Source organism: Oncorhynchus keta, chromosome 1 (assembly GCF_023373465.1).
Source record: "Oncorhynchus keta strain PuntledgeMale-10-30-2019 chromosome 1, Oket_V2, whole genome shotgun sequence".
Lineage (NCBI taxonomy): Eukaryota > Metazoa > Chordata > Actinopteri > Salmoniformes > Salmonidae > Oncorhynchus > Oncorhynchus keta.
The window spans coordinates 50,991,559-51,003,616 of NC_068421.1; the positions used below are offsets into that span (position 1 = coordinate 50,991,559).

The 12,058-nt window shown below is 43.0% G+C and overlaps 1 protein-coding gene across 2 annotated transcripts in view; it reads left to right on the forward strand.

The window, feature by feature from the left end:
- The window catches only part of LOC118386998 (prolyl 3-hydroxylase 2-like), a 91,240-nt gene that overhangs the window by 51,060 nt on the left and 28,122 nt on the right, over positions 1–12,058 (forward strand). For both annotated transcript variants that reach the window (XR_008144466.1, XM_052526826.1), the window contains exon 2: positions 11,542–11,694. Coding sequence is in view for 1 of the 2 variants with exons in the window: in XM_052526826.1 (XP_052382786.1) it covers positions 11,542–11,694 (153 nt within the window). In the remaining variant the exon portion in view is untranslated. The remainder of the gene's footprint in view (positions 1–11,541; positions 11,695–12,058) is intronic.

The window sequence follows — 12,058 nt, forward strand, 5'->3', positions numbered from 1 at the left end:
AAGAGCTGTGGTCAAATGAAACGCCTAAAAAAATAGACCAAATTCACGTAACTTCAAAAACATTCATTATTATGAATTATAATCTTATCATAGACATGCAATTGGAAGTCGGAGGTTTACATACACTTAGGTTGGAGTCATTAACACTTGTCCACACATTTCTTGTTAACAAACTATAGTTTTGGCAAGTCTGTTAGGACATCTACTTTGTGCAAGACACAAGTCATTTTTCCAAAAAGTTGTTTACAGACAGATTATTTCATGTATAATTCACTGTATCACAATTCCAGTGGGTCAGAAGTTTACATACAGTAAGTTGACTGTGCCTTTAAACAGCTTGGAAAATTCCATAAAATGATGTCATGGCTTTAGAAGCTTCTGATAGGCTAATTGACATTATTTGAGTCAATTGGAGGTGTACCTGTGGATGTATTTCAAGGCCTACCGTCAAACTCAGTGTCTCTTTGCTTGACATCATGGGAAAATCAAAAGAAATCAGCCAAGACCTCAGAATTATTTTTAGACCTCCACAAGTCTGGTTCATCCTTGGGAGCAATTTCCAAAGGCCTGAAGGTCCACGTTCATCTGTACAAACAATAGTACACAAGTATAAACACCATGAGCATGCAGCCGTCATACTGCTCAGGAAGGAGATGCGTTTGGTCTCCTAGAGATTAACGTACTTTGGTGCAAAAGTGCAAATCAATCCCAGAACAACAGCAAAGGACCATGTGAAGATGCTGGAGGAAACGGGTACAAAAGTATGTATATCCACAGTAAAACGAGTCCTATATCGACATAACCTGAAAGGCCACTCGGCAAGGAAGATGCCACTGCTCCAAAACCACCATAAAAAAGACAGACTACGGTTTGCAACTGCACATGGGGACAAAGACTGTACTTTTTGGAGAAATGTCCTCTGGTCTGATAAAACAAAAATAGAACTGTTTGGCCATAATGACCATCATTATGTTTGGAAGAAAAAAGGTTATGCTTGCAAGCCGAAGAACACCATCCCAACCATGAAGCATGGGGTTACTTTGCTGCAGGAGGGACTGGTGTACTTCACAAAATAGATGGCATCATGAGGCTGGAAAATTATGTGGATATATTGAAGCAACATCTCAAGTAATCAGTTAAAGCTTGGTCGCAAATGGGTCTTCCAAATGGACAATGACCCCAAGCATACTTCCAAAGTTGTGGCAATATGGTTTAAGGACAACAAAATCAAGTTATTGGAGTGGCCATCACAAAGCCCTGACCTCAACCCTTAAAAAAAAATGTGTAGGCAGAACTGAAAAATCGTGTGCAAGCAAGGAGGCCTACAAACCTGACTCAGATACACCAGCTCTGTCAGGAGGAATGTGCCAACTTAAAGCTTGTGGAAGGCTACTCAAAACATTTGACCCAAGTTAAACAATTAACGGCAATGCTACCAAATACTAATTGAGTGTATGTACTTCTGACCCACTGGGAATGTGATGAAAGAAATAAAATCTGAAATAAATCATTCTCTTTACTATTATTCTGACATTTCACATTCTTAAAATAAAGTGGTGATCCTAACTGACCTAAGACAGGGATTTTTTTACTCAGATTAAATGTCTGGAATTGTGAAAAACTGAGTTTAAATGTACTTGGATAAGGTTTATGTAAACTTCAGACTTCCAACTGTATGTAATGATTTTGCCAAGAAATGTGTGTATTTCTATGTACGTAATAAAAAGGGCTGGGAATTGCCAGGGACCTCACATTTCGATATTACAATACTTAGGTGTAGATACAATATAAATAACTATTATATATGTATTGATTTGATGTTCCAAATGACAGGAGGCTGGGCTGAGGGTAGGACGGCTCATAATAAGGCCGGAACAGAATCAATGGAATGACATCAAACATGGAAACCATGTGTTTGATTTATATATATATACCATCCACCTATTCTGCTCCAGCCATTACCATGTGTCTGTCCTCTCCAAGTAAGGTGCCACCAACCATATGTGTTCCAATCACTATATACTGAGTATACAAAACATTAAGAAAACCTGCTCTTTCCATGACATAGAGTGACCAGGTGAATCCAGGTGAAAGCTATGATCCCTTATTGATGTCACTTGTTAAATCCACTTCATTCCATGTAGATGAAGGGCGGGACACCGGTTAAAAGAAGGCTGTTGCATTAAGAATGTTGCATTACGTCTTTTAAATCATGTTTTTAAAAAAATGGAGCGGTAGATCTCAGCCTGCCTTTTGACTCAAAGTGATCTTGACTCTGTTAACACTGTCAACGTTTTCCTTTTCTGGGGCAATTGTGTTCGAATCAACCCAATATTAGCCACTTTCAATGCAACATACCGAAACAAAACAAACCATGCAAGAGATTTTGTTGTAGGCAGAACGCTGTCATGACGTTGGGACAACGCATTGGAGTAGGATTCTATTTCTTTGACACGCACTACTCAGCCCCTACTCTACACAGACCGGTGCGGCTTAACCAATCAGAGCTTCAGTAGGACTATATGCAAATAGACCATATGGATCTGTGCCATGTATCTGTGCCATCTGTGCTGCATGTAGCCACGTGTTCACATTTTTGTTAATATCCTTTGTTCGTTAGGGAGTTGTTTACCCAGTTCTAGATCATTTGTAGTCAGCAATAGGGGAGCGAGGGCTTCCTACAATAACACAAAAGATATACATTTCTATGTGCTTTGAGTTTCATCATTCTAGCTTTTTTCAAGGTTTGACAATTGGCCCCCCGTTACAGTCTCCCCTACTTTTGAACTGAAATGAGCTGAGAAGAAGTCGTTTTATAGATTTACAACATAATCCCTTGTCTATTATACTCTTAACACCTCAGGTAATTGAACATTTACACATATTTTCCTATAGGTGGGGTTCCAAATGCCAAAAACTCCTGCCTAGAAGACTGCTACTACAGCTAGTAATGCCCATTTATACAAATACATTGTTTGGTTTAAGCACCAGTGAGTGCATTTCCAATTTGATTTCTGGCCAGATGGAGATTCAATCATACTCCCATTCTGTTGATGATTTACAGTACACGCTGTTGAATGGTTGTGGTAGTTTTCTTGGATGTTTTACCAGATGCTTTTATCAAGGTGCCAAGCAGTAGTCTTCCCCCCCCCCCCAAAAAAAAACTTTCAGGCAGCATCCATCAAAGCCAGCAGGTTTACAGTGGAAACTATGAACACGGTTTGCGATGTATGAACAGGCCACATTTATCCCTATTGTTACAGTTTGCCTTTAGCCACACGTTAATCTACTTACGTTTTTGGGGCATTGATTATAAAGTAGCGGGGAAAGTACCTTAATTCAAGGTGCCATGATCAGTTCCATTCTCTCCAAATGGGTTCTTGTATTTACTGCCTCTCCTTTATTTTTCCTTGCCAAAAAAGATTGGTGTAAAGCACTCCCGATGTTGTGTCTAAGCAACTAAGATGTTAAACTTATGTTTGGTCTACACACACACATAGCAACGAGACCACAACATCTTCTTGATATGACTACCATACTGTAGACATTCTGTAGTTTTCCTCCCTGTATGGCTAAACAAACAACCCCAGTCCAAATTGGACCCAACCTTCGTAACATGAATATTGGGTTTGCAACAGTAAACTCTTTCTTGGTTCAGCCTAATCAGTGAATAACTACTGTGTTTACAGACCACTAAATATTATAACACGTTAGAAGAATACACCTAGTCTAGATTTAGTGTATCTTCTGGTATTAACGTTACATAGTGACTGGAATGTATGCGAAAGATCAATGCAATGTCAATAGGTGATGATAGACTGTTGTCTGATGACGTCATGCTCGAAAGAATGTAGAGCACTGTCACAGCGGCGGCCTCTTTCATGGTGTTTGTGACTTGACTGGAGACACTACACTACCGTTCAAAAGTTTGGGGTCACTTCGAAATGTCCTTGTTTTTGAAAGTAAAGCACATTTTTACAGACGTCTCCCAAGTCCTCAACTGGCAGCTGCATTAAATAGTACCCGCAAACACCCGTGTCAACGTCAACAGTGAAGAGGCGACTCCGGGATGCTGGCTTTCGAAGCAGAGTTACTCTCTCCAGTGTCTGTGTTCTTTTGCCCATCTTAATCTTTTATTTGTATTGGCCAGTCTGAGATATGGCTTTTCCTTTGCAACTAGAAGGCCAGCATCCCGTAGTCGCGCCTCTTCACTGTTGATGTTGAGACTGGTGTTTTGAAGGTACGATTTAATGAAGCTGCCAATTGAGGACTTGTGAGGTGTCTGTTTCTCAAACTAGACACTCTAATGTACTTGTTCTCTTTCTCAGTTGTGCACCAGGGCCTCCCACTCTTCTTTCTGTTCTGGTTGGAGCCAGTTTGCGCTGTTCTGTGCTGGGAGTAGTACATAGCGTTGTACGAGATCTTGCAATATCTTGGCAATTTATCACATGGAATAGCCTTCATTTCTCAGAACAAGAATAAACTGACAAGTTTCAGAAGGAAGTTCTTTGTTTCTGGCCATTTTGAGCCTGTAATAAAACCCACAAATGCTGATGCTCCAGATACGCAACTAGTTTAAGGAAGGCCAGTTTTATTGCTTCTTTAATCAGGACAACAGTTTTCAGCTGTGCTAACATTTTTGCAAAAGGGTTTTCTAATGATCAATTAACCTTTTAAAAAGATTAACTTCGAATTAGCTAACACAATGTGCCATTGGAATGCAGGAGTGATGGTTGCTGATAATGGTCCTCTGTACACCTATATAAATATTCCATTAAAAAAATCAGCCGTTTCCAGCTACAATCGTCATTTTGATCTGATCAATTTGATGTTATTTTAATGGACACAAAAAATGTGCTTTTCTTTCAAAAACAAGGACATTTCTAAGTGACCCCAAACTTTTGAACAGTAGTATATGTTATAATTCCGTCACCTTCCACCTAGAGCCTTCCATTTCGGGGCCAGTTGAGGACATGCAGGTTCTCAAGAACAATACCAGCAAGTCTAGGTCCTTCAGTGATATAAACACATGGAATAGCCCTACTGGTTATGCCTGGCCATGTATAAAACACAGGTCATCACATCTTTAGAGATAATGGATATCATCGAAACAACAACAACAATCAAATCAAACAATGCATCTCATCGAAGCAGCGTTTCCTCTTAGATACGTTCTCTGGCAGATGTTTGACTTCTAACTTGACCCTAGTTAGCAGTGGTTGGCAGCTATTCTCTTAGGGGCCTTAAAACCATTATTGGCTGCTGTTGCTATCATACAGGCATTACTGCTGCTGGAATGTGTACTATGCTAAATCCTGGGGCCAAGGAACTCACTGGACAGTACTTCTTTCAAGACATTTTTCGCGATGGTCAAACTTCTGTCAGTGGAGGCTTAGCAGACTAGGCCGGGTGTTTAATAGCAGCAGTGAGAAATGTTTACGCATGTAACAGCCACAGGCATACATTTGACACCCAAAGCGCAACATGCGCTAAATGCTATTAGCGCGTAGTTAGGGTGTTGTTAATCTACTGGTCCCCATTGAAACCTGAATGAGGATGGAAGCTGTTTCCATTTGTGTCCTGACCTAGGATACAGTACTGTGGACTTTTGGCATTAAGTTCTCACTCTTTGATTCTGGCTTTCTGTTCTAGAGTCCAGGGTACTAAAACTCAAACCATGACCCTATAGCCTGCCAATGACCTAGAGCAGGGGTCATCAACTAGATTCAGTGAAGGGGCAATATTTTTCTGGAGCGGATGGTGGGAAGTCCGGAACATACAGTAACTACAAATAATTTGTAGACTGCAATTAAATTGACTGCAAGAAGCCCAAACAGATATCATATTTGTGTAATTATTTCAAACCCCGCTTACATTTGTTTGTGTCTCTATATTATGTGTGGGAGTTCTTGGGCACAGATTTCCAAAATTAAAATCCCTTGGAGCTGACTTCCTGGTGTTTTTGCAGTATTTTATGTCCAACAGCTAAAATTCTCAAAAAGTTTTTAAAAAAAAATATTATTAGTATTATTTTCTTTGCTCAAATCTTTGGGAGGGCCAAATAAAATCACCCATGGGCCAAATTGGGGAAACCCTGCCAGTTGGGGAACCTGACCTAGGGTCTTCTAGTCTAAGGTGTTTTAGAAAGCGGCTTACTTAGGGATTTTATTAATATGGGTGCAGGCCAGTCACTGCCAGATTTCCCCCAGTTCTTCCAAGTTTGTTGGGAAGACAGTGGTTGCTGGTTGCCTGGTTGGTAATTACTGCTGACTCTAGTCTTGACGCCAACCCCTGTCTCTTGTCTCCTGTCAATTTGTGTTGGAGGGATACGTGCTCGTCATCACAGCCCCGCTGTGTCTTTGAAATTCATGAGGGGAAAAAACATGTGCTTACTATACAAGGACTCTGTGTTCGATACCTGATGGTTAATGGTAAGGTTGTTACGGTTGTTAGCTTTGAAGCTTAAACAGGTGATGCTGGTGTGTATTGCTCAATTATTTTTTAAATATGAAAGGAAAAATCAAATATTTTGTTGTGGGAAAAGTCTTACTGTCTTAAGGAGCTGTTGATAACAAAGATTGGGAGTTAAACTGAACGGTCGGCTGAAAGTAATTGATCTATTTTGCATAACTTACTACAAGAAGACTGTCTATATCAGCCTCGTAGTGAATCTGTGGGAAGAGTGTGGTTTTCTCATTACCACTAACCCCTCCTCAGATGTCCCCTTCTCAACCTGGTCCCGGGGTCCTATGTTTAGTAATGGACTGTCGCCAAGGCAACGCAACGGGGGACAACCCCCGATACATGTAATAGAGATTGTGATCTAGGAGTTGTCACACAAAAAAAACCTAAAGATGTGACTAATCTAACATCACTCTTCAACATGACTCTCCCTGCTTGATAATGGAAATCATTGTGATATGCCTGGGAGTATTTGATAATGTTATTCCATAGTGCTATTTGGTCGTGCTGTAATTCCTCTTTAAAAAGATGATCTATTCGCACTGGGCCTGCAATGTCATCCCGTGGGGGATATTTTGACTAATTTGGGGATTTGATTTATGTGCAGATGTTTTTTGTGAAATATCAGAGTGATTGCGTCATGCTTTACTATACTGAACAAAAAATATCAACACAACATGCAACCATTTCAATGATTTTACTGAGTTACAGTTCATGTCAGGAAATCAGTCAATTGAAATCAATTCATTAGGCCCTGTTCTATGGATTTCACATGACTGGGCAGGGGTGAAGCCTTGGGCATAGGCATACCCACTTCAGAGCGTGGCCCACCCACTGGGGAGTCGGCCCCAGCCAATCAAAATGAGTTTTTCCCCACAAAAGGGCTTTATTACAGGCAGAAACACTCCTGAGTTTCATCAGCTGTCCGGGTGGCGGTCTAAGACGATCCTGCAGGTGAAGAACCCAGATGTGGAGGCCCTGGGCTGGCGAGGTTATGCGTGGTCTGCAGTTTTGAGGCCGGTTGGACGTACTGCCAAATTCTCCAAAACGACAATGGAGGCAGCTTATGGTAGAGAAATGAACATTAAATCCCTGGCAACAGCTCTGGTGGACATTCCTGCAGTCAGCATGACAATTGCACTCTCCCTCAAAACTTTTAAATTTTAAAGTGGCCTTTTATTGTCCCCAGCACGAGGTGAACCTGTGTAATGATCATGCTGTTTAATCAGCTTCTTGATATGCCACACCCGTCAGGTGGATGAATTATCTTGGCAAAAGAGAAATGCTCACTAACAGGGAAGTGCACATCATTTGAGAGAAATAAGCGTTTTGTGCGTATGGAACATTTCTGGGATCTTTTATTTCAGGTCATGAAACATGGGACCAACACTTTACATGTTGCGTTTTCTAATTTTGTTCAGTATACAGTGTGATACTGTACTCCTTTGGCAGTCTCCTCTTTAGCCCCTCCAGCATCACTGGATGTTTTGAGGTCAACACTGCGGGGTATCACTGTAAATCTATTATCACTATAGAGAATGAGTCTGTCAGCACGGCTGCCCAGTCCTGTATGTTGCTTATGGAATACCACTGAGGTCTTCATATGGCAGTTTTCATAGCGAACCTTCACCCTCACTTTGCTATGTTCTATTTAATTGCACACTTTTCTGAAACTGTGTTTTTCTTAGAGGAAACTACATTCACACAAGAAAGATTTAAAACGATGTAAAAGCGTCACATTTGGTACTTTGCTCACTTTAATGGTTGTGCAGAATTGTGACCACAGATTCATGATGGTATTGTGGCCTCTCATGATCAAAGCCGGATGGCAGTGTGCTGCTGTCATGCGTCAGATTGAATCTCCTCCTCCACTTTCTCGCTCTAGTCTCTCTCATGTCTCGAGACAATAGATCTGGCAGTGCTGAGACGCAGCTGTGTTGGTGCTGCAGCTGGACTTAATACCCCTTTCTCCTGACCCTGCCTTTCCGAGGCGTTAGGGGGAGGACTGGGGAGAGTAGTGGAACAGAACGGCAGGTGGGCCTAGACAGTCCACAGGTGGCTGGATTCCACCCCGCCCATCTCCTGAACGTCACAGCTCCGTCCTTGGCTCTAGCTCTCGGACGGAGAGAAGTCCGTCGGAATTCATCGTGATTACCGGAAAAGTGGAGAGGTCAGCATTTGGATGGGACACTAAAATGCCTCCACCGTCCCTCTGGCTGTCCCCTGGCTGGCTGTCCCCTGGCTGGCTGTCCCCTGGCTGGCTGTCCTCTGGCTGGCTGTCCTCTGGCTGGCTATCCTCTGGTCCTTAGCCTCAGCCTGGGCAGCATGGGGAGAGGTGGACAGTGCAGGAATGTAGTTGATGCCAGTTCGCTCTTTGGCCTTTCAGAGGTAACCAAGCATGTCCACACAGCTTTTCTTTCCCCTGCTCCTCTCCGTGGCTGCGTCGCAAAAAGAGAAGGGGAAAAAAAGAGGAGATTGTTGATCAGCACAGCACCCAGATAAGGACTTTGCGGCCAGCCTTCCTAGTCAGGAAAGAGCCTAGATCTGACAGTGGAGTTACAAGCTTGGAGCCTGGTCTTTGGTCTCAGACCATTCAAAACGGCACCTGTTTTTAACGAGTATAGGAAGGATTTAAAATGAGCAGGATCATATAGTCACCTCCCTTCTTACGAGACATAAGCTAACGTTGCACCACATGAGACCCCCATCTAGACGGAGCTCACTGTCTCGTACACTTATCCCTTGGACGCTAAGCAGGAAGCCACCTCTGCTGCTTGCTCGCCCGCTACCACTGACCATGACCTCTCTCTCTCTCTCTCTCTCTTACCCTCACTCCCACACAGACAGAGGTCTGTGAAGCATCCCTAATCTCTTGGGAGTGTGTTATTGTATCCCTGCGATGTTGAGGGTCTGTCCATCTCTGTCCTGGGCATGTTTCTCAGGCCATGACATGCCACATCTTGATGTGAGCTATTGTGAAATGTGGTTGTTTTTTCCGGCAATGTCCTAGAGAAAGATTGGCAAATATCTTGCTTTGTCAGGACTTGACAGTGATTTGATCAGATCTGATAGCACCCTGAGAGCTCTTCAAGCAACCAACACAGGTCGCAACTGGGGCTGGAGCAAAACCGTACCTTTCTTTCCCCGTTGATGTGATCCAATCTCTTAAACTGCGTTTCCTTATCTGACATGAGGAGGCAGGTTAAAAGTTTGAAAAAGTGGAATTAAAAAGTGACATTTTGAGGTTTTACGACCCTTTTAATGTGAAGGGAGGGAGGGAGGGAGATATGGGCTTCTTAACTGTAGAGCCAACATTGTGTCCTAAGTACAGCGGTGCTTGTGAAGGCAGAATTAAGACCTCAAATTTCACGGCACGTGGGAATCCGCTCCGTCTGCAGCTAGCCTATTAGAGTGGGCTGTTAGTGAATGATGCTGTTAGTCTGGTTATATTCAACAGCTGTGGAGCCTTTGTGTCAATTCCCCAAATGGTGGTGTGGGACCCACTGGTGTGTCATGGCTATTTCAGAGGAAAGAAACTTTGGCTTTTTCCATTTGTCAAAAGAACAATGGAAATAGCATGTTTTCAAGAACATTCTTTAAAGCTTTATGGTTTTGGCCAAAAGATTTTAACAAGCTACTGTCTTCCAGAACCATTAGAAGACCACTACATTTCTGGGTAGATATGAAGCGTCAAACAGACCTACTTGTAGTTAATGATCCTTCAGCAAATGTCACACAGGTCATTGACTAGTTAAAAACATGGAACCCAAGTGAGAGTTCAGAGCACTTCTTAGCGGAGATTGCGTCGGCAAGCTGCCAAGCCTGAGAAATAGCAGCGGCTGGCTTTTTTACCATTTGTACCATGAGCTCATTTAGACCAGCAGCCCCGAGGTCTGTACAGTATCCACAGCAATTCTACTCAAAAACCCCCACGTCTGTGTTGTCTTGTTCGGGAGGCCTCTGATAGGAGTCAAAGATGCTTGACAGGCCCAGTTTTATCCTTCTGAGTTTATTCTTGATGCATTTGGTCTGGGATGGAAGAAAATCCTTGGGATTGGGATAATTATTTCATGCTAATGTGCCCAAATGTATGATTCCCACGTTTCCAGATGAAGGAAGCAAATCCATCATTTGGGGTGACATTGATGGAATGGATGGTTTCCATGTCGACGGGAAGTAAAATGGGAACAATGTGTCCTTCTAAAAGTCACGGTTCTTCTCGCCTGCTCGTCTTCCTGCTCAGCCAGAACCATTAATATTGCAAACTAGATAACTTAATGAAGGAGTCTTTTTGTGCTCAAGTCAGCACTGGTTTGTTTGAAAGGTCTTCTTTGATCTGTGGCTTGTGGTATGCCACTCTCTGTTAGTGCAGTAGATTCTCCGCCAACCCTAAATCTTAACACTATGTTTTGTACAAAAAAAAAGGTGTGAGGTCAGGTCATGGCCTTAACCCGTTCTTTGAATGGCACGGTACACACTTCATTTGATTGCTTCTGCAGTCTCTGCCCTGTCCGCATAAATGACCTGTGCCGTCCTCTATATTCCATGTGAAGGGAGTGGTGATGAGGAGGCGGGTCAGGGTGTGTCTCCACCTCCCACTTCCTGAGGTGAACACTGTCATTAATATACTCCACTGTCCTTGTACTTACCTCAGCCACACCAAAGTATTCCACGTGGCCACACTGCCCTGCTAGAGACAGCTGGACTACAGAACTATATCATCTGTGTGTGGTTGATTTCTCCAACTGTGGCGCAATGAATTTGACCCTGGGAAAGGCTATGTTTGGCTAAAAGCAGCTATTTGTCAGCCAGGTGCAGCTGGCGTACTCTCATGTGTAGGGGTTTTCATGGATATCTGTGCTAATTTCTCTCTCGCTGTCTCTCTCTCTCTCGCTGTCTCTCTCTCTCTCGCTGTCTCTCCTCTCTCTCGCTGTCTCTCTCTCTCTCGCTGTCTCTCTCTCTCTCGCTGTCTCTCTCTCGCTGTCTCTCTCTCTCTTGCTGTCTCTCTCGCTCTCTCTCTCTCTCTCTCTTTCTTTCTCTCTCTTTCTTTCTCTTTCTTTCTTTCTTTCTTTTGTATAGCTGAAGCAGTTGGACAAGGCAGCGGCGGCGGCCCACACCTATTTCCAGGCCAACCCAGAGCATGTGGAAATGGATCAGAACTTAGAGCAGTACAAGGCTCTGGAGGGATCCGACCAGGACCACTTTGTGGACAGAGAGGCCCGGCCTCATCAGGTAAGAGTGTGAGGCTAGGGTTACAACAATTCTGCTATCTTTTTTTCCGCAAATTCCCTGGTTTTCCAGAAATCCCGGGAATCCTCCAAACAGCATTTTTGGGAAAGTTTGGAGAAAGATGCATCCCTACCCAAAGTACTCTCAATGGGGATTTTCCATTGAGAATGATTTTAATCCATCTTTACACAACTTGTTTGATTAGTGTAAAAATTCAGGGCCTGTTTTAATACCTTTAAATGGCATCCTTCCTTTCCAACTTCCATGACGTTGAGACAATATTATTTTCCCCTTCCCCCAATACGATCTAAACTCTACTGTCCCCAAGTAATTGCTCTTTCCTAGGAAGTAACGATAGAAGTAGCCG